At 40.3% G+C, this 21,489-nt stretch overlaps 2 protein-coding genes across 7 annotated transcripts; both read left to right on the plus strand.

The window, feature by feature from the left end:
• Positions 1–2,648: 2,648 nt before the first annotated feature.
• Positions 2,649–8,211, plus strand: LOC118477052 (zinc finger MYM-type protein 1-like). The gene is made up of 4 exons (XM_035967589.1): positions 2,649–2,770; positions 5,787–6,019; positions 6,249–7,119; positions 7,214–8,211. Exons 1-4 carry the CDS (start codon positions 2,649–2,651, stop codon positions 7,719–7,721), a joined length of 1,734 nt encoding a protein of 577 aa, XP_035823482.1. The 3' UTR covers positions 7,722–8,211.
• A 3,016-nt stretch (positions 8,212–11,227) lies between these two features.
• On the plus strand, positions 11,228–20,850 carry LOC103653026 (polyadenylation and cleavage factor homolog 4). Of its 6 annotated transcripts, none has more exons than XR_002269032.2 (8): positions 11,228–11,659; positions 13,141–13,506; positions 13,709–13,816; positions 14,601–15,305; positions 16,304–17,245; positions 17,339–17,868; positions 18,205–18,304; positions 20,092–20,736. XR_002269032.2 is itself a non-coding variant. In XM_020552500.3 (7 exons), exons 1-6 carry the CDS (start codon positions 11,414–11,416, stop codon positions 17,852–17,854), a joined length of 2,883 nt encoding a protein of 960 aa, XP_020408089.1. In that variant the 5' UTR covers positions 11,228–11,413; the 3' UTR covers positions 17,855–17,868; positions 20,092–20,850. The 6 variants fall into 6 exon arrangements, 4 of the variants coding, with proteins under 4 accessions (XP_020408089.1, XP_035823108.1, XP_023158106.1 ...); XR_002750528.2 differs by having other exon boundaries at positions 11,277–11,662; positions 20,092–20,489; XM_020552500.3 differs by lacking the exon at positions 18,205–18,304 and having other exon boundaries at positions 20,092–20,850.
• Positions 20,851–21,489: the final 639 nt, after the last annotated feature.

Raw genomic sequence — 21,489 nt, forward strand, 5'->3', positions numbered from 1 at the left:
GAATTTGTATGGAGTGTTATAGACTGTTTGCTTGATCAAATTTGTTTATGTCAAATATTTCTGTTGAGAGTATATAAAAACAGGGGAAACTCTACCGAAAATTTTAAAAATTTACTTTCAAGACTCTGTGTTCAAATCAAAAGAATCTAATGCTAATACATTACCTTTTTAGAAGCATTAATATCCTATACAAGTGGATATGTCATCTAGCATTTTTAGAGCTATAACATAGCCTTTTCAGAAGCATTAATATCCTATGTTGTGAGTATGACATCTAGCCTTTTCAGATTCGTTTTATAGCTTTTTCAGAAGCATCAATATGCTACATTGTCGTTATTACAGCTAGCCTTTTCAGAGCCTATACATAGCCTTTTTTTAGAGCCTATACATAGCCTTTTTCAGAGCCTATACATAGTCTTTTTCAGAGCCTATACAATACCTCTCCTTTCGTCCCGCCTTTCGTCTATATATACACGATCCTTTGTACATTTGCTTCATTCTGCAATAGAAATGTCTTCCGGGTCTTCTAGGGGCAAAGGTGTGGGAAATGAGCGACGAAAGGATGGAGGGAAGTTACCTCCCATCTGTTTCGATGGCCCTCTTGGTCCAGATTATTTTGAGGAGGCGGTTTTCCACTTTCCAGTTCAAAGTAAAAGAGATTTCAACAAAGAGGTTAGACTTAGGTCTTACGATAACAAGAGAGAAGATTGGCCGAAGTGCATGCATGGTGAGGATTGCTTGGTGCAGATGTTCGTCGAGGGGGGCATTGATGGAGGCCGGTGTTTCTTCAGATGTCCTTATGCATATGTAAATATTCATTCTAATCCTTTGATATATATCATTTTGTTCTTGAGTAAAACTAACTGTAAACATTTATACAACATTCATTGGTCAAGGATAATTGTGGGTTCACTCGTTGGGTAGATCCTCGTTCGATTTTTCCGCATGCGGAATACATATCCTACCTACAGAATAGGATATTTGATCTAGAGAGGGAAGTAAGCAACATAAATGAGAAGGAAGGAGGAGACAACAACAATGAAGGTGGTTCACAGGTTCTAATACGCTCAGATCCATATTGTTGTTGCCCTTGTCACAACACGAATGTTGATCCTCCACCTTCTCCACAGCAACCACAACAAACAACAACAATGGAAGGATACTGTGGAGAAGGGTCCACACAATGTGGAATGTGGGAGCACTAGTAGAAAACTCGTTTGTATCAATTGCTTTAAATGTGTTGTTTTTCTTTATCAAATGCTTCAAGTCATCTTAATCAATTGCTTGTAGTGCACAATTTAAATATATAATAAGTAGTTCATAACTAAAAAAATTGTTCGCTGCTAAATAATACATAATAAGAAGTTTATTACTACATAATAGCATATAAGCACCTAAACTATTGAGTGCAACGGGGCCATTTGCCCTTGCGAAAAGCATTAGGGTTCTCCTCCATTGCGTCCTTTGCACGACGTGCACGCTCAAGCTTCTTCTCCTTCTCATCCCTGTATTCAGCAAAACGCCTCATTTCCTGCTCGTCTACCCATTGTTGCTCGGCAGCAAGCTCCTCTTGCCTTTTCTCTATCCTTTCTTTGTCCTCCGCGTCCCACTTCTTAAGGTTCTCCAACCACTTCTTGTCTTTCTGTGAGATTTCTGTGTCAATCCACTGCTCAAAATCACATAGTGGTGGAGGAGTCTACAATACATGCAATGATTAGTATGCAAACACTTAGATTAAAAATTGTTAACATACTAAAAATTTATTCTCACCATTAAATTCATCCGGCGCTGAACAATCGTTGGCTCAAAGGCATAATTAGCACACATCCAATACCTTTATCGTTACGTGTCATGATCCTCAGACTTGTCAACCTTGCAAGGATCACCACAAAACACATAGGCACTAGGACACCATTTGGCAAAGGAAGCGGGTCGAAGGCGGTTCCGGTCAATGGACCCTTCCTAAATTTCAATAAGTATTATAAGACTCATAAAAAATAGTTATTACATTTAATACAACGCTTACCTTTGTTTACCACTTTTAGCACGTTTAGAAATCCTACAAATCAATAATATGACGATCAAAATTGATCATAACCCTAATAACCAGACATAGCAAAAGACCAAAAAAGGGAGGAAATTACCTTTATAAACAGGAACAAAGTCGCCTATGTGTTTCTGGTTGATATTGGTCGTTTGGTAGAAGAGGAACTGATGGCCAAAGCTCGCTATTTATAGGTGCCTAGGTCGGCGCCAAGATCCACAGCGCCAACCTGTTGCCACGTCACAGCCACGATGTAGCCACGCAGGACATTATGCACACCAAAGTAATTGGCGCCAAGACGTACTAGCTCGGCGCCAATGTCGATGGCGCCGAGCTGAGGGTCTAGATTTTGAAATGAAACCAGAAGGGGCATATTTGTAAAAATAAAACCTAAAAAAGACTAAATTATAAAAAAAGACGGTATATAAAGGTAGGGTCATGACCCCATGCCCGTTGCACACCACCAAGACCGAGCAAGAGGCTGACGGCGAGGTTAGAAAGAGAGAGAGGGAGATAAGAAATTGTCGCCACCTTTGGTTGCGTCTGCACCACCGATTGGGGGCCTCAGCGGGTGGTTAGGGAGGTTTGCCTGGGTGCATCGCCCATGGGAGCCTCCTTGATAATCGGGGTAGTGCATCTTGGTGATTGGAATTTGTCATCGATGGCGCTCCGTCGCTGCAATGCCGCCGCGCAACGTCGCCAGGCTTCACCGACGCCGAATCCGAGGTATGTGGCCTCCTCAGTTGTTCATCGTGGTCCGCTTGTCGTGCTAAGCCTTTCGGGTGGTGGTTGGTGCGCGGGGGCGTCGGAGCATGGTGCGCCGGCGGGAGCTCCGCCGTGAGCACTGTGCGCCGTCGCGCTGATGATCAGGGGAGGAAGAACAGATTTAGTCCGTTAGATGTCGATCCAGTGGCTATAATTAGATCGGGTGGGAACACTGAGCGCCGTCAGATGTTGAGTGTACGGTTAAGATGGGAGAGTGAGGCTCTGCCGTTAGATACACACTGATCGGCTTAGATTTAATGGAATCTAATCCCAGAATCAACGGTCCTAATGGTGTACCGGTTCAATAGAGCTTGGATCTAATCCCAATCGTCCATCTCAGATCGCACGGCCTAGAATGTGCGATAACCCCTTCGCCTCGGGTTTTATTCAAAAGAGACCCCGTAATATTTATAAATTAACCCGCCGTCCACCGTGGGTGGAATCTGTGTATGAGGTATTTTTATGCGACAACCCCCGTACTTGTCTGTATTATGCGCACAGTCCACGAAACAGAGAAAATAAGTAAATAAATGCAGAAAATAGATATTTAGTATAAAAACAATTCCAAAACCTAGTTTAATTTATATAAAATTCGTTTTAACTCCTTTTTAGCCCATTCTAAATCTTGAAATTTTGTAATATGATTCTTTATCATTTAGAACCACTGTTTTGACATGAATATCGCAATAAAATTTATATCCTATTTATATCCTATCTAATCTTGTACAAAGCACATAAAACCTTCAGAAATTCATAACTTAAAATCTATAACTCCAAAATTAATGATTCCTGTTCCTAGAATATTATTTTAATGTGTAGATTATTATTATGTATTTTGTTTACATGTTTGGTGTGATGTTAATTTTGCCTATACTATGTTTGTTTGTATTGCTACGGCTAGCGTGAGGTCACGAGTCATGTGAAGATCATCCTGGTACCTGGAATCTCAAGTTCCAAGCAAGTTGTGCCCTTGATCACTTCTTTTTACCCAGTCATGTTCTGATTAATCATAATGATCTGTATAGGTTAATTTTGATGAGACCCAACAGGTTACCATAGTTTGACTATCTTTATACCTTGTTTACCACTGAATTCTTGGGTAGAACCTGCTATTGCTTTATGTGGTTTTGGGTATAGAGATACATATTATTCATGATTATATTTTGTTATCAGTTGTTATTTACTGTTCATGTTAAGATCATTATGTTAATTGGAACATGGAGAACCACCCGGGAAAACAGTGCTACCACAAGGGTGGTATGGGACGCCCTTGGCTGACTAATTAGGAAAGCTAGTGGAGGACTACCTTACCAGAAAGGGGCAAGGGCAGTAGGGGAGTGGTCAATGTAGGGAGGTCCTTGGGTTGATTTTGTTGCGATGGCGGTCAGGCGAGGGATCCCTGCATTGGAGCTTCCTAGAAACTGTAGCGGGTTTTCTAAAGCTAGTGGAACTTTGTAAAGGCCTCATAGTGTTACCCTGCCTCGCCTCTTCGGTAGAGGTGTATGGGATTGGTCGTCTCTTGGCAGATGGGTAACATGACTTGTGGGTAAAGATGTGCAACCTCTGCAGAGTGTAAAACTGGTATACTAGTCGTGCTCACGGTCATGAGCAGCTCAGACACTTACATGATTAATTTATGGAACTAAATTCAATTTGTCATATGCATTGCATAGCAGGTGATGTTGTTACTTTTGTTCTACTACTTAATTGGGTTGGTATTTACTTATACTTAATAACTGCTAATAAAATTTTGACCAACTTTAAAAGCAATGCTCGACTCTAACCATCCTCATTGGTAAGCCTTACACTTCACATGAGCTCCCACTTTTGGCGAGTTCATGCACATTATTCCCCACAACTTGTTGAGCTATGAACGTATGTGAGCTCACTCTTGCTGTCTCACCCCCACAGGTCAAGAACAGGTACCGCAGGATGAGGCGCATGGAGGATGTTGCGATATGTTCGTGAGAGGTCTAGGCCATCGTCTCCCAGTCAACTTTGGGTTGCTGGACCGTTGTCTCCTTATAATTTAATTATTTATTTATTTTGTATAGAACTCCTATTATATAGTAAAGATGTGACATTCGATCCTGTGCCATGATTCATCATATGTGTGAGACTTGGTCCCAACACACCTGGTGATTATGTTCGCTCCCGGGTCTTGGTGCCCTAAAACCCGGATGTGACAGTGAGCATGCTCTACGAGACCCATCAGTTACGGCTGCGTTGACATCGAACAAGTACAAGGACTCGTACATCGTACGGACGAGACGAAACGTCTTACCAAGAGTATAACAACACACTACCCGCCATAAATAGTCATGCCATGTGCAAGCACCCCAAGACTGACCCAAGGGGCCCGACGAGCACTCTCGCGTGAGACGTTACTGCAGAACTCTCTCTCTCCCTCTCTCTCTCTCACAGATGTAAGGACCATCCCTTGAAGAATAAATGGGAGTCTCTCTCCCTCTTTTCAGACACAAGCACACTGGCTGTAACACACTCCTGGGCAATACATCGATCAACACTACACTGGGCTAGGGCCACGACATGAACTAGTACAACCCTCGTGTCTCAGTTCCTAGATCGGATCCTCGTGATTCACCATTCAGAGTGAGTCCTCGCTTGCATCCCCCACTGAACACAAATCTATTGTTCCCCCGATTTCCAAAACTACGACAATTATATATTTAAATCATCTCTTAAAATAAAGGTCAAATAAAATAAACTCAAATGGTAGTAGTTCATAGTGATAATAGAAACTTAACATCACATCAATGGTCCAAGGATAAGCATGGACACATCAATTCATAATCACATACAATTGTCACTAGTCTTCAATAGTACCCACAAGTTCACACACAATTCTTACTAGTTCACTGTTCACACCAGAGGCGGATCTACAGTGTGGGCAATGTGGGCCATGGCCCCACCTCAAATTTTAGAATATCCATAATACCATATAGAATTAGATTAGAGGGAGCCAGGTCCATTCGCCGTCCACCATCCATCTGCGGTCCGCTGTCTGCCCACCGCCCACGGCCCATGTCCCATTGGTTGATTGGCCCATTCGTTGTTCACCCAGCCACCAGGAATCTCAGCCTCAGGTCACGTCTTCAGTTTCCATCGGCCTCCTGCCGCCGCCGGCCGCCTCAAATTCCCACCGCGACACCACAGCATCGCCGACCGCGGCACCGCCCCACACCACAGGTAAACCCCTCCCCTGCAGGCCCGCCCCTTCTTTCTCTCGCTCTCCCACTCCGCCAGGCGCCAGAGCAGGCGAGCAGCTGCACTGCTGCGCGCTGCAGGCTGCTACTGCTACTCTGCAGTCTCTGCTCTGCTAGACTGCTAGTGCTAGCAAATATTGTTTTTATAGAATTTTAGGGTTAACAACTGTTGTGTGTTATCAAATATTGTTTCTATAATTTTTCTTTTTCAGAGAAAATGAGAAGGTTTTTCCAACCACTTTCAAGAGGCTCTGACACTGGTGCTAATAATAATGTGAATAACACACCAACTGTTGGAGGGACGTTCAATCCGGATGACATAGTTGCAGATCCCGCTTTAAGGAGGCAAATTTATGAATATGATAAAGATGTCCAAGACCAAGTGAGAAGGGCATATGTTCTGAACGGTCCATGCCAACCAAAGGGTTTAGATTTCCCTCGTAGACAGTATGGACAAAGTTCAAGGCCTTTTAAAGAGGAATGGTATGACAAGTATGATTGGTTGGAGTATAGTGAATCAAAAGATGCAGTGTATTGCTTTTATTGCTTTCTTTTTAAGCAAGCAGTGAAGGGTGATAAATATGATAATTGGAAAGATGCAGTTGAAAGGTTGAAATCACATGTTGGTGGTGTTAACAGTATCCACAACAATGCTAGGTTACATTTTGATGATTTTAACAACCAAAGACAAAGCATATCTACTATCATGTCTAGTGCTAGTCGTGAGGCTGAAGACCTTTATAAAATTCGTTTGACTTCTTCATTGGCTTGTTCAAGATTTCTTTTGATGCAAGGTTTGGCTTTTCGTGGTCATGATGAATCATCTAGTTCATTAAATAAGGGAAATTTTCTAGAATTGGTTTATTGGATGAAAGATAAAATTAAAGAAGTGAGAGATGCTTTTCAGCATGCTCCAAGAAATTGCATTATGATATCACCACATATTCAAAAAGATCTTGCAAAGTGTTGTGCTCAACAGATCACAGAGAACATCCTAGGAGAAATAGGAGATAGAAACTTCTCTATTCTTATTGATGAATCACGTGATGTATCTGTTAAAGAACAAATGGCGGTGATATTGAGGTAATAGTACTTTCATATTTTATTTGCATATTGTAGTTTCGTATTTTATTTTCATGTTATGTTGCCTAGCTAACTAATGTTTTTTGTATGATAGATATGTGAATAATCAAGGCCATGTGATGGAACGGTTTCTTGCCCTCAAGCATGTCAAGGATACTACATCAGATGCCTTGAAGGAAGCTATTTTTGGCCTTCTTGATCACCATGGATTATCTATATCCAAGATCAGAGGGCAAGGATATGATGGAGCATCGAATATGCGAGGTGAATTTAATGGCTTACAAAGAAAGATACTTGATATTAATCCACATGCCTATTATGTTCATTGTTTTGCACATCAACTCCAACTTGTGGTGGTTTCTATTGCTAGTAGTGCTTGTTGCCAATCGGTTCATGACTTCTTTGAGTACATTCACTTAATTGTCACCACCACAAGCTCATCTTGCAAGAGAAGGGATGCTCTAAAAGAAAAACACCACCAGAATATTTTAGAAAAACTAGAAAGAGGTGAAATTTTATCTGGTAGAGGTGTGAATCAAGAAACTAACCTTGCTAGACCTGGTGACACAAGATGGGGTTCACATTATTTAACATTGCTTTGATTAGAGACAATGTGGGACTCAGTATTGCATGTTCTTACCATTGTGCATGAAGATGGTCGTGTACCAACACAGGCAGCGGGATTGATTGAAAAAATGGAGAGCTTCAAATTTGTTTTCATTTTAAAATTGATGTTGAAAATGCTTGCAATCACAAATGAGCTCTCTCAAACCTTGCAAAGGAAGAATGCCAACATTGTTCATGCTATGGAGTTGCTTGATGTTGTGAAAACCCGAATGGCTACAATGAGGACAGATAGTGGTTGGGAGTCATTCTTTCAAAGCGTGAAAGAATTCTGTGCTCAAAAGGGTATTCCTGTGGTAGATATGGATGAAGAAGTGCCTATTAGAGGTCGTTCAAGGCGAGATGGCTTCACAATCACAAACCTTCACTACTACCGCACTGAGATATTCTTTGTTGTTCTTGATAAAATCAACACTGAGTTATGCCATCGCTTTAATGAAGTTTCTAGCGAGTTGCTTGTTTGCTTTTCTTGCCTCGATCCAAAGAACTTATTTTGCAGTTTTGATATTGAGAAACTTGTTCGACTTGGTACTCTATATGATAAGGATTTTTCAGTTATTGAATGTGCAATGTTAAGAGAGCAACTTGAGACATACATTGTCCACGTGCGAAGGCATGCTGCTTTTGGTACTTGTGAAGATATTGCATCTCTATCTATGAAGATGGTTGAAACTAAAAAGCATCTTGTGTTCCCTTTGGTTTTCAAGCTAATTGAGTTGGCCTTGTTATTACCTGTCTCAACAGCAAGTGTTGAGAGAATATTTTCGGCAATGAACATCATTAAGAGAGAATTGCGTAACAAAATTGAAAATGATTGGATGAATGATTTGATGGTTTGCTATACGGAGAAAGAGATATTCAAATCCCTTGATGATGAGACTATTACTAGAAGATTCCAGCGTCTTAAAACTAGAAGAATGCAATTGCCTCGAGTCACAACTACAAGATTGACAACTTAGTGGTATATTCACTGCACTATTTTCATCAATGTACTTATCTTGTATTGATGTTCATCTAATATACATCTTTTCTAACTGTAGATTGGATTTTTGTTGGTGATTTTGGTGCCACACTACAGATTAAGAGAGAAATTTCGGTATGCATGTTATTATGAAACATTTCTAATATTATTACTTAGCCTCTATATTGTCATCATAAAACTAGTTTTATCTTGTGAATTATGATCTATTCTAGTGATTTAGCTTTTACAATGTCGCCCCACCTATAATTTTATCCTGCGTCCGCCACTGGTTCACACACACAGTTCTCAATTATAAGAAGTTCAATAAATAAGCACAACAACTAGTTCACTAGTCGGAGTCCGCTATAATGATGCAAGATTCATTCATTTCTTCTTCATTGTCTTCAAGGCATGACCCTGCGAGCCTCCTAGCGTCTAGCGGGCCCTCTAAACATATGATTGGTTATCCACACTATCTCATCCGGAACCATCACGTGCATTTACTTTACGCGAATATGTGTCTGGTTGTCCGTGTGCCGGAAATGCAGTTGGTATGAACGGATGCAAAACCGTCTTTTTAAAAAGGCATTTACCCGCATCCGCCCATATGACCAAAACTAGCGTAACCGGCCGCAATCTTGGACGAGCCTGGCTTGGCGTGTCCAAGCATCCAAACAACCGATAAATCGCATGGTCGCTGGCAGCTAGTGGCGGGACAACACAACTGTGTACGACAACATGCGGGGACAATGCGAGAGTAGCCAAAAGTCCAATATAGGGTAGGGAGCAGGGATAGTCACCGGGAGGATCGGTAGGGGTCCGACCGTCGGGAAGTTCGCAAGGGGCAAGGAACATGGACGAAGGGAGCTCACACGGTCGGGAGCAACATATCCACAGAAGGGTGGGGGTGGCGGACTAGGTGGCAGTTGTGTCAGGGATGGGGATTTGGCGAAATGGGTGGTGGCTGCGGCTAGGAGAGAGATGCTGGTGAGAATATGTCCAACAGTTTACCCATATGGTTACCTAAAACAATGTTTTGAACTATTCTACACTATTCGTAGAGTAGATTTTGAATATAGAGATGACGACGAGGGTAAGCTGATGGAGATAGTCTGACAAACTATTTTTTAAATATATATTTCCTAATACGGACCCACATGTCATGTTCGTGGAGCGAGTTTAGCGGATATGCGGGTGTGGATACATTTTTTTGCCCGCTAAAAATATCCTATGGGTTTATTGTTGTATCCTCATCCTTACTCCCAGATATAAAAATATACTTGTATTCGCACTTGTCGGGTTTATTATTCGTAGTCACGTGGATATTTTATGTCGTTGCCATCTCTAGTTGTGCATATGGAGGTAGAAATGGGGCGAGCGGGACTGAAGAGGACGATGTATTGAAGAGGACGATGTATGAAGAGAATAATGGTTTTATCTACTCTTTTAAAGCATGAGTTTCGTGCGGCATGCGTCACCCGTGAAACACATAGAGTAAAATTGTTTTTTCTCCCCCATGTCTCGTTTAACAATCAGACCATTACCTCTTAGATGGGCCGTGAGAAAACACTCAATCTCAACATGACACGAAGCCCCATGCATTACAGCGCTCCCGAATAGTATCACCTCGCTAGGTGAAGGACTCCCGAATAGTATCACCTCGCTAGGTGAAGGAGGACGAGCGACCGAGCAAGTTATAAAAAAGGTCAGATCTCCTTTTCAACTCATACCTTTCTTGACTTTTAACAAAGATATAATATAACATGACACAAAGTTATAAGCAATGCTCCTGCATATTATCACCTCGCTTGGTGAAGGAGTATGAGTGACCGAACAAGTATAAAAAAGGATAGCTCTACTTTTTTCAACTCATACGGCTAAAATAAAGTGCAACATTTGCAGTAGTTCAGTATATGTTCATTTCAATTTTATATTTGTTTTTAGAAGGATCTACTTAATTTTAAATTTAATTTTTTGAGGATCATGATATTGAGTTGCCACTTAACCCTCACGTACCCTACAATTGTTCCACTACACTTAACCGGACAAACTAAGGGGTGTTTGAATGCCCTATAACTAATAATTAGTGATTAAAATTAATTGAGACATCCAAACGCCCTAGCTAATAGTTCAACTATTAGCTATTTTTGATAAATTAGTTAATAGTTAGGTAATTATTTGTTAGCTAACTAATTTTACTAACAAATTTTAGTTAACTAACTATTAGGGGGTGTTTGAATGCACTAGAATTAATAATTAGCTAATAAAATTAGTTATAGTTAGCCAATAAAATTAGTTGAGATATAAACACCCTACTAATAGTTGAACTATTAATTATTTTTAGTAAATTAATTAATAGTTAGATAGGTATTTGTTATCTAGTTAATTCTACTAATAATTTTTAGCCAGCTAACTATCAATTCTAGTTAATTATACTAATAATTTTTAGCCAGCTAAGCATTCAAACACCCTAATAATGTATTCTGATAATGTATTTAAACACCTCTTAAAAAACTTGCAATAGTGAGGCGAAAAGGAAAGCATCGCTGAAACGAGATCCTCGCCGTTTCGCGAACAAATCGGTGACTGTCTCCTGCTATCTCCCCCTTTCCGCCACTTCGCTCCGCTCCCATGCCTCCTGCCCCCTCTCGCCGTGGAGGCACCCCAAACCCTAGCCCCTGAAACCCTAGATCCTCCTCCCCTGTTCCGATGGCGGGGGCCGCGGCGTCCCCAGCGGCGGGCCACGTGGTGGAGCGGTTCCGGTCGCGACTGCGCGAGGAAGCGGGCGGCGGCGAGCCGGGCGCCGCCGCGGTCGTGCACGTGTACGCGGAGGCGCTCCGTGAGCTAACCTTCAACTGCAAGCCGGTCATCACCGAGCTCACCATCATCGCGGGCCAGCACGCCACGCTCGCCGCCGGGGGAATCGCCGACGCCATCTGCGCCCGCGTCGCCGAGGTCGTTCTGCTACTTCTGCTCTCCTATCAGGGGTGTTACTCTTATTTTGTCATTAAGGTGGCCCGCCTTACGATTTCTGGGGCATAAGGAAGCTTGGGCTTGGAGCGTCGAGTAGTCTGGGCGCTTTTGCCGTGTAGTCACTAGGGTTTGAGGATTGGTGTGCTTGTTGTGAAACGTGGATTGCTGTGCTTGGTTTTGAAATGTGAGAAATCCCATAAAATGGACGGAAAACCTTTTATTCCCAAGTTTTCCTAGGTTTTACAAAAGCTTCAGCCTGTACAAGATCATTCCTTTTTGTAAGAAGCGTTGTGCATACAGTTTAGTATGTTTGCTCTGGTTGCTGTTTACAGCTTTGGTAGCATATTTAGGGGGTGTTTGAATGCACAAGAGCTAATAGGTAGTTGGCTAAAAAATTGCTATTGAAATTAGCTAGCTAAATATTAGCTAATTTGCTAAAAGTAGCTAATAGCTGAATTATTAGCTAGAGTGTTTAGACGTCTTTAGCTAATTTTAGCAGCTGACTATTAGCTCTAGTACATTCAAACACCCCTTTCCTGGGGTGTAGAACCTTTGTGGAACTTTGTGGATTAATTGGTGCTTGCCATTTTAGGGGGTGTTTGGTTTGTAGGGACTAATTTTTAGTCCCTACATTTTATTCCACTTTAGTTACAAAATTATCAAATATAGAAACTAAAACTCTATTTTAGTTTCTATATTTGTCAATTTATATACTAAAATGGAACAAAATGAAGGGACTAAACATTAGTCCCTAGAAACCAAACACCCCCTTAGTCCCTCTTAAACTTCCTGTTCATTATTGGTAGGATATGCATGGAATATGTAGCAACATAGTAAACAGTTATACCTTAAGAGGGTATGGACACTGACACTGCATTGGAAAAAGTGGTTGCTATGGTTGATGAACTTCTATTTGGGATGGGAAGTTTGAGAGTTCTGTTGAATTGAGATAAACGTTAAACGAAAAGAGCTGCACTGGTTCGTGACTTACAATGAAAAGAGTTCACAACTTTGTGTTTATTATTAGTTATTAGGGCACTTGTGAACTTAATCAGTTACCTGTTTGCTAGTTCTGTCTTCTGTGGTCGATTTGGTTTTGTTTAGAAATATGTTGTAATTTTCCGTCTGCTTTTCTTGAAGATAAGACGCTGCAATTTCAAATGGGAACTAATCATAAGAGCAATTCACCCGTATAGTCACCCAAAACAATGTTTTGCACTGTAGACTGTACTGCTCGCAGAGTGAAGTTTGAATATAGGTATGAGGATAGGTAAGCTGTTGGAGATAGCCTAAGAGCAAGGATTAAGCTACCAGTGTGGTTTGCAGTTTTCCTTTCAGAATCCGTTGGTTGTTTGAGATTGTTTATTAATTAGTTTTCTCCCTCCCACATGCATGATTTTTAATTAATTACAACTATCAAAGTTCTTTCGTGTGATGATCATTATTCTGCGATATTCTTGCAGGTGCCACCAGATCAGATATTACCATCTTTGTATCTGCTAGATAGTATTGTGAAGAACATAGGTGGGGAATATGTAGAGCATTTTGCAACTAGGTTGCGAAGTGTATTTGTTGATGCATACTACAGAGTTCATCCAAACCAGTATACTTCAATGAGGCGCCTCTTTCGTACCTGGTGGCCAGTGTTCCCTTCTTCTGTGCTTCGCAGCATTGAGGATGACCTTCAATTTTCTTCCTCGGAGAATAACCGCCCCACCACATCAACAAATCTGCATCAAACAGAGTCGTTATCTCCTAGGCCATCTCATGGCATACATGTAAATCCTAAATACCTGGAAGCACAACATAAGTTCAAGCAGGCCAATGTGGTAAGACTTTTTGTGAGCAACATGTGTAGATACTAGAATCACCGGTGTATTTGTTGTGGTTTTAGGCATGATAATTGCAGTCTAATAACTGTCAATAGTGTCGTATTGTTGCACAACTTATTGTGTTCTATAACAGTCTGCGATTTAAGTTAACTTCAAACTTATTGAGGATGTTTGTCCACTTTATTTCCTTAAAAATCAGGTGCACCAGCCAGCAGCTCGGGACACTAGGCAAATGACTGATGTGCAGGAGGATCTGATAAATGGATTAGCATCGAATAGTTCGTGTGAACGGCCTTCAATTTTCCAGGTATTTAAGATCGCCTCTTCCCTTGTCTCTCCTTGTCATTTTTGCAACCAGTCTCCAATTCCAAGCCTGTCTTCCAGACATCAATGTAGTAATGCCTGCAGGTAAAAAACTGTCTTTTGTTTCATTTGCTCTCATTATTAGTTGTGAAAGAATTTTTTTTGTCTTAAATATTTTTGAGGAAATACTCTATTTATTTAAGATACCGATTCTGGTTACTGACAGTTAATTCCAAGAGTTTTTATGACTTGTTCCTTTCAAGAGTTCCTACAGCTCTGTACCTGATTTAGTATTCTTGATAACAAACAGTCAAACTTGTCTGACTTCTTATGTCGCTTGAAAAAATGTTAGGTGCTTTATTTTACCTCAAGTGAAATGAAACCAAAGTACTCAATCTACCCCTTCCATTCCAAAATGTAGGTCATTTTAGTTTTGTCCTAAGTCAAATGTTTCTAGCTTGACCATGTTTTAGAAAAATGCACTGGCATGTAGAGCATCAAATTAGTTTCATTAATTTCACCATGAAATTTGTCTTGATAGTGCTAAGCTAAGCATTGTAGATAATATATTTTTCTATAAACTCCGTCAAAGTTAGAGAAGTTTGATTTTATTTAGGTTAGAAATATAATACCATATTACATTACATTTTTGGGATGGAAGTATTACTTCAACATCCATAAATGCTCATCTGCATTTATTTTTCTTTCAATCTAAATTTTCAAATGTTATTTCTGCCTCTGGTTTACTTTGTGATGGCTCATGATATGTGTTGTAATCATATGGGCAGAAATCTTCTTTACAGTATGCTGATGATCCTGATCAACAAGAGACGTTTCGGCCTCTTGCTGGAACAAGGGCAGCATCACCACATCTCTTGAGTACACATGCATCTGATATGAATCTAGATGGGCCATTAGTCAATTCAAGGAGAAACTTGTCCATATCACCACCTCTTGATGTGTTCTCTAGGAATGTGTCCCCCAAGAGAGCACTAGAGAGGCTGCCACCATCTCATTCTGTATTGGGACCTGATCCCAGAAAATTCACTGATCGAAATGGCAGGTTAAGATGGGGTTTGGATGATGGTGCACAACGGCCTACAATCAGTATGCTTGATGAAGAGTACAGGAAGCAAAGTGCAAGGGAACTTATTGATGCATATGGGAATTGTCAAGGACGAGATGCTGATGAACGACTTCCTAAAGTGCAGCGCCTGGATCCAAATGGTATGGCTAGCAGATCTAGTGCACGAAATTGGTTAACTTCCGAGGAAGAAGAGTATTCATGGGAGGATATGAGCCCAACTTTGACTGATCGAGTCAGTAGCAGCATGCCATCTTTTCCTCCTGGAACCATGAGAACTGGATTTCCTGGGGCAAATGCAGGGTTACTGGAATCTGATGTTGGGAGGCACAATTTCCCAAGCCAAGCTACTAGATTATCGGTTGATGGTTCACCGTTTAATCTTGAAGATAGGTTTTCAACTGCAAGTGTATGATTGTCTGATCTCTCTTTAAATAATAGTGAATCACAGCATTAGCATAACACTTTGTGTGCCTATCGTTACCTCGTGCTATTCTTGAAATTATTTTCTCCTTTTCCTTTAAAAGATTTATGATGTCCAGTATGCAAATTGATTGTTGCTTTCTGATCTAATATATTTGTAAAAATCATTGTTCTAAAAAGGCTGGTTGCCAACTAGCCATGTGTTGTCCAGTTGAATTGGGCTGGCTAGGTGGCCCTAGGCGCACATGATAAGCTAGTTGGGCCAGATGTGCCACTAGAGTGGCAGAAGCAGTAGCTAGCAAAGGGCCAACAAGACCATGACCTTTTGTGCCCTCTGCTTCCTTCCTCTCCTGCTCACATCCTTAGTTAAGGTCTTATGCCGATGGCCCATGTATGCAAGTTAGCCTGTGCAGATGATGCAGTATTTTGCTGCCTGCCTAGAGCCTAGTGCCTTTAGATCAATGATAAAAATCTGCTATACAAGTAATATAGGCTTCAGCTGGATGATCTAGAGATATTGTTGCCAAATTTCAAATGACATGTATCCTGCGACAATGCTTGTTTGACCGAAAGAACAAAAGAGTAGTTAGGTAGAAGTTCTGCAAATAAATTAGTTAGAGAAACAACATTGTGTTACCACATATGTATGCTGTTAGGGAAGGAACTGTATAAGCATAATTTTTCAGCAGTTTATTCCTTTGTATTTTACAATTGGATATAAAATAATCAATGCCTTCAGTTACTCAGATTTTAAAGCATGCACCATGAGTAGGACTAGCGCAATATTTTCTAGTAGCCTGCAGCAGTTTTTAGGCACTGTATGTATTATTTAACTGTTTTCTTGTCTTGTGTTTAACTGAAACCCTTTGAACATTTTTTGTCCATGCAACAAATAGGATCATATGCAGACTTGTCAACATGATAGTGCTGTCTCGATGAATCTATGAACACCTATTGACACAGGAACACCTTTACCTCTTGCAGCATGTTAACATGTCTACAAGGAGATATCCAAGCAATTTTGGTGTTCAGAATGGAGCTCTTTTGAAATTCCAGAATTCTGAACATGCCCTAAATCATGGGAGAATTGCTACCATGCCAGCTCCACCTTGGCAACAGCCTACTGGTCTGCCATTGCAAATGCAAGCACCTCAACATTCTTCAGCACTTGATAGATTACCACAGCCCGCTGACAGTGAAATGCCAGTCAAGAGGTTGGACATTCGTGGCACATACAATGGTTTGAATGTAGATAGATCCTTGGCGGAGAAGCATAGGTCATCACCTGCTCGTGCTCCGACAGAATGGCTTCCCCTTCACCATACACCATCACAAACTTTACCACTAATTATACCTGAGACAAAACATGTTAGAAGTGCATCGGATAGTTTAGAAATTAGTTCTTTTGTTAGCCAAGGAGCTAGTTCATCAGTATTTGTTCCGCATCATCAGTATGATGCCTTGGACCGGAAAACAGGTACCCGTAACTTAGCTCAACCACCATATCAGCACCAAGATTTGTTGCTACCAAGCCAACAAAATCAAGGTACAATTTTGGGAAACCAAGTTCATCCTCATCTGCCCCAACAGTTACATCCCCATTCCCATCCTCACCATCAGGAGACTTTTAGAAGCTTTGCCCCTGGCATGACTGTATCTCCATTCCAAGGACAAGGAGGCAATGCAACCATGACACCAGTTTCCGTTCTGCCAACTTTTTCTGTACCACCTGCTGTGCCACCCTATGGCGTGCTGTCTGCACCTGGGTTTCCTATGCCACCATTACCGCCCGGACCACCACCTGTCCCACTGCAGATGGGTTCATCATCATCACAAGTTGGTGGCCCTCAACCATTTGTCTCTGGACTTTTGAGTAACCTTATGCGGCATGGTGTAATTTCACTGGAACCACCTAGCCAATCCCAGGTATTTCTCATGCTTCATGCGTTGTTATATAGTATTATTCTGTTTATATTTATGCTGTTAATTAAGGGGAAAATTGTGAACATTTTATTGTAGGATTCTGTTGGAGTTGACTTCAATGTAGACCTCAAGGTACGGAATGAGCCTGTCATCAATGCTTTGTATCAGGATCTTTCAAGGCAGTGTAAAACTTGTGGCCTTCGATTTAAATGCCAAGAGGAGCATCGTGCTCACATGGACTGGCATGTTACAAAAAATAGGAATTCAAAGAACCGTAAGCAATCTTCACGTAAATATTTTGTCACGGTGGAGGAATGGTTAAGAGCTGCAGAAACAGTAGGAAACGATGGAGTTCCTGCTTTTGTGCCCTCAGACCCAGTCCCAGATAGAAAGGAAGAGAGAGAAATTGCTGTTCCTGCGGATGAGGAGCAAACAGCCTGTGCATTATGTCAAGAGCCATTTGAAGATTTCTACAGTGATGAGACTGATGAGTGGATGTATAGAGGTGCGGTCTACATGAATGCACCAGACGGTAATATTGATGGTCTGGAAAGGTCACGGTTGGGACCTATTGTCCATGCTAAATGTCGATCTGGGCCCAGCAATACTTAGGGTGGGCATGGCTGGTGAGTATCTATCTATTTCCTTGTGCTATAACAAACATCTATGGACTTTAAGGTGGACATAATGTTTTTTAGAGCTAGTTTGGGAACCTCATTTTCCCAAGGGAAATTGTATCTTGAGGTTAACCCCACTGTAAATAGAGGATAGTCTCCTTGCTAGTATTTGGCTGTATGCAACATGTTTTTGGCTACGATTATATATGTTATCTGACTAAATAAAAATGCTGGATGTGAGTTGTTGTTCATTATTTTTCCATTGTTTGTAGTTAGTGTTCAATATTATATGAATATATACTTCTGTCATACATTTGGACCCATTCTTTTTTGTTTGGTTTTCAGTTCTGCTGAACCATTTTGCAGATCCATCATATGGATTTTCAGAATGTCTGATTCTACTGGCATACTCCCACGGTCCAAGAAAGAATGCAATTCTAGCAGTGTAATGTTTTAGTATCTTAAGTTTGATCAATTATAGATAAAAAATATCAATATTTATGATACCAAATTAATATCACTAGATTAATTATGAAATGTATTTTCGTAATAAATTGATTTTGAGCCATAAATGTGAACATCATTGACTAGAAACTTGTTCAAACATGAACCACTTTAACTGGCACACAACCCATAGCTGCATTCTTTTTGGAACAGAGTGAGTATATAATAAGAGGACTTTCAATTGCTCACTTGAATAGTTAGTTACCTTTGAAGGATTCTGTAGGTTTTAAAATGTAAATGTGAACGCTCATGCTTGTTCAAGTAATGCAATTTTTAATTGGTGTAACTTTGGTAATGACAAAGATAATCATGCTAACTATGTAATTTTATGCTAATGACAACTGTAAGCATGCAAACCCACAGTTTTGTATGTATCATTTAGTGCGATCTGATGATGATTTATGAAAGCTGTAATTTCCTAGCATGACTACACTTTTAATCTCTCACCTTTTGGTATCTAAGGACTAAGGATAGAAGTAGGCTTTGGATTAATTTGTAAAAAAGTGGCGATAATTAGTTCAGGACTACTATAGTTCCTTTTTATTTGTACTTCACTATTTTTGCCCATCATGGCATTGCTAATCTGCGCAACTATTTTGGTATCTAGGATAGATTTCCTTAAGCAGGTTTTGGTCTAATTTGTAAAAATGTGGCAATAGTAAGGAGTTCAGGACTATCATAGTTACTTTTCATTTGCAATTCACCATTTTGCTCATCATGGCACTGCTAAACTGCGCAGTTGTTATGTCTGCCAATCAAAGATTCATGCATTTAGTGGAATGACACTAATACTGTTTCTGTCATTTCCTGACAGTGATACACTGGTGCACAGGACCTTTTATTTTCTTTATTGTTTTTGTGAGTTTTTTAAGTTTTTTGTGCTAGCTCTTAGCATGTTTGGAAGCATTGTTTGTTTTTAATTATCTGGTCAGTGTTCATGCAATTAGTAAGTAGCATAGGCACATAAGTTCTGGTTACCTCTTGCTGTTGACAATTGACATCACGATTCCTGTTAGGATAGAATTTTTTCTGTTCAAATATCAAACAGATCTGACATGAAATTTCTTGAAGTATTTGACTGAGCAATCTTATGTTTGTTATGTTTTCTTTGTCATATAATTTTTTCCCTTTGGATTATGAAATCCTCAGTGACCGGTTATAATTTGGAAGACCAGTTATAAGCTGGAAGGTGGTAAAATTGAGATATACTCGGCTTATTTGCCGTTGCACGGTACCATGTAATTTAGTTACACGCTGTTATATCAGCCACTACCTCTGTTCCTTAGAGAGGTGCATAGCCAGAATGACAGTTTTTTAGGAACGAAGGTAATAGTTGCAACAACGCCTTCTTTGGCTCCAAAAGGATCCTTTTTGGTACGCGCCAAAATATGAAGCTAAGTGTGGTTGAAAAGCCTGCTGAGTTTTCCTGAATGGTGTATGATCCTATGAGATGGGTTCATTGGTTGACTCCTTTTGCCATGGTGATGATTATTTTGAATGCATAATATTTGTTTTCATATCAGTTGCTGTGATGGCTTCAATTTTATTCATTTTCCGTCCCTAATTAATTGTTAATAAAGCCAAAATGAAGTTAACTAAGCATATTGTATATTAGCTTCGTGTAAACAAATCACTTGAACTGAAACTTGCTATGATCTAATGTTAGTAAATTCCTTATAAGTGCTTCATTGAAAGATGCTGCTATAACTATTTTTATCTTCGGTGCAGGGATGACTTGATAGCTTTTTTTTCCGTTGCGGCTGTAGGCATGACCTGTAAACTACTGGAGACTCAGAATTTGGTATGGTTAGATTTTTTCCTATCTATGGCTTCGTTAACAGCCAATGCACAGAATGTTAATGTGACAATAGTGCATAACTGTAAAATTTTTCTGTAATTCAGTGATTGGAAGTTAGTAATCGGCACAACATTCACTATTGTCATATTGTGCTTTTGCCCCTGTCATTTTGTCCTTCCATAGTTGCACAGTGCTGCTTTTTCATTACAGCCGTAGTGTGATCTATACTTAAGCTTCATGTTTAGGGTTTCTGCAGCACAGTTGTTGTCAGGACAGCGGTTTATGGAGCCATGGTCTCACTGGACATGGGAAACAATATATTTCAATAGTCCTGCTTTCTTCCTCGTTAATATCTTGTGCAGGATACATACCAGTTCTCTATGTTGGTTGGTAGCTTTGGAAGGGACCGTGCAAGATGACCAAGAGTGCTGGCCACTATTTATGCCTAAGTATTGAAAGGGACTAGATACTGTCATTACCTTATTGCCAATTTTTTTAGTATTTTCCTTTGTAAGTTGAGAGCATTGTTTGTGACTATTATTCTTGGTTGCTTGTATAGTTCCATCTTGCTGATATGTTTATACTCCAAAATGTGGGTCAGAATGTCTTATCAGACTTTATTCTTTATTCTGGTTGGTATATGCTCCGGCAAACTATTCAATGGAACAATTTGGGAATATTTTTTCGTCCATCTCTTTTTTTTGTTGCCCCATATTGCTGTGTGAATGACTGGATTCGTCGACCGTTGGGTAGTCTGTAATTTGTGATGGTGGGTTCTCATACTAAAGCTGAATGATTTTTGGATAATGTCGTCCGGTCAGACATGCATTTCTGATGTCACATGACCAAATGGCTACTGCTGTAGTCTTCGGTGTTGTTTGGTTCACATATCGTGAATTATATTTATTTAAATCTAATTGTAATCTGATACCATTTTAGAAATTAATATTGATCTATTCAAACTTGTTACTGCTGGTGCTGGTGTCATTACTGTTGCAATTTATAATATATTTTGTGAACCAATAGCATTGCAGTGATTAGCTTTAATATGAAGCCGGTGCTGTTTGGTTTAGAATTTGTATGACAAGCAGCAATTAAAGTACTCCCTCTATTTCAACAAACTATAAGATGTTTTTTTTCTTAAGGTTGGCAATGGGCAGGTTTGGGTCAGGTCCCGTCGGTTTTAGACCTGATGAGGGCTAGTTTGGAAACTCAAATCCTCTTCGAAATTAAAGGAGATTGAAGAGAAAATTAGTTCATTTCTACCTCAATCCCCTCTAATCCTGAAGGAGATTCGAGGTTCCCAAAGTAGCCCTGAAGGTGGGGCG

The sequence above is a fragment of the Zea mays genome, chromosome 4, assembly GCF_902167145.1.
Source record: "Zea mays cultivar B73 chromosome 4, Zm-B73-REFERENCE-NAM-5.0, whole genome shotgun sequence".
Classification (NCBI taxonomy): domain Eukaryota; kingdom Viridiplantae; phylum Streptophyta; class Magnoliopsida; order Poales; family Poaceae; genus Zea; species Zea mays.

Excerpts from the sequence above, each read along its gene's own strand:
- LOC118477052 (XM_035967589.1), top strand. The coding sequence starts at position 2,649 with ATGGGAGCCTCCTTGATAATCGGGGTAGTGCATCTTGGTGATTGGAAT. Across the intron at positions 6,020-6,248 it reads GGCACCGCCCCACACCACAG|AGAAAATGAGAAGGTTTTTC; the intron begins GTAAACCCCTCC and ends TTTCTTTTTCAG. Across the intron at positions 7,120-7,213 it reads CAAATGGCGGTGATATTGAG|ATATGTGAATAATCAAGGCC; the intron begins GTAATAGTACTT and ends TTTGTATGATAG.
- LOC103653026 (XM_023302338.2), top strand. The coding sequence starts at position 11,414 with ATGGCGGGGGCCGCGGCGTCCCCAGCGGCGGGCCACGTGGTGGAGCGG. Across the intron at positions 11,663-13,140 it reads GCGCCCGCGTCGCCGAGGTC|GTGCCACCAGATCAGATATT; the intron begins GTTCTGCTACTT and ends ATATTCTTGCAG. Across the intron at positions 17,246-17,338 it reads AACCACCTAGCCAATCCCAG|GATTCTGTTGGAGTTGACTT; the intron begins GTATTTCTCATG and ends ATTTTATTGTAG.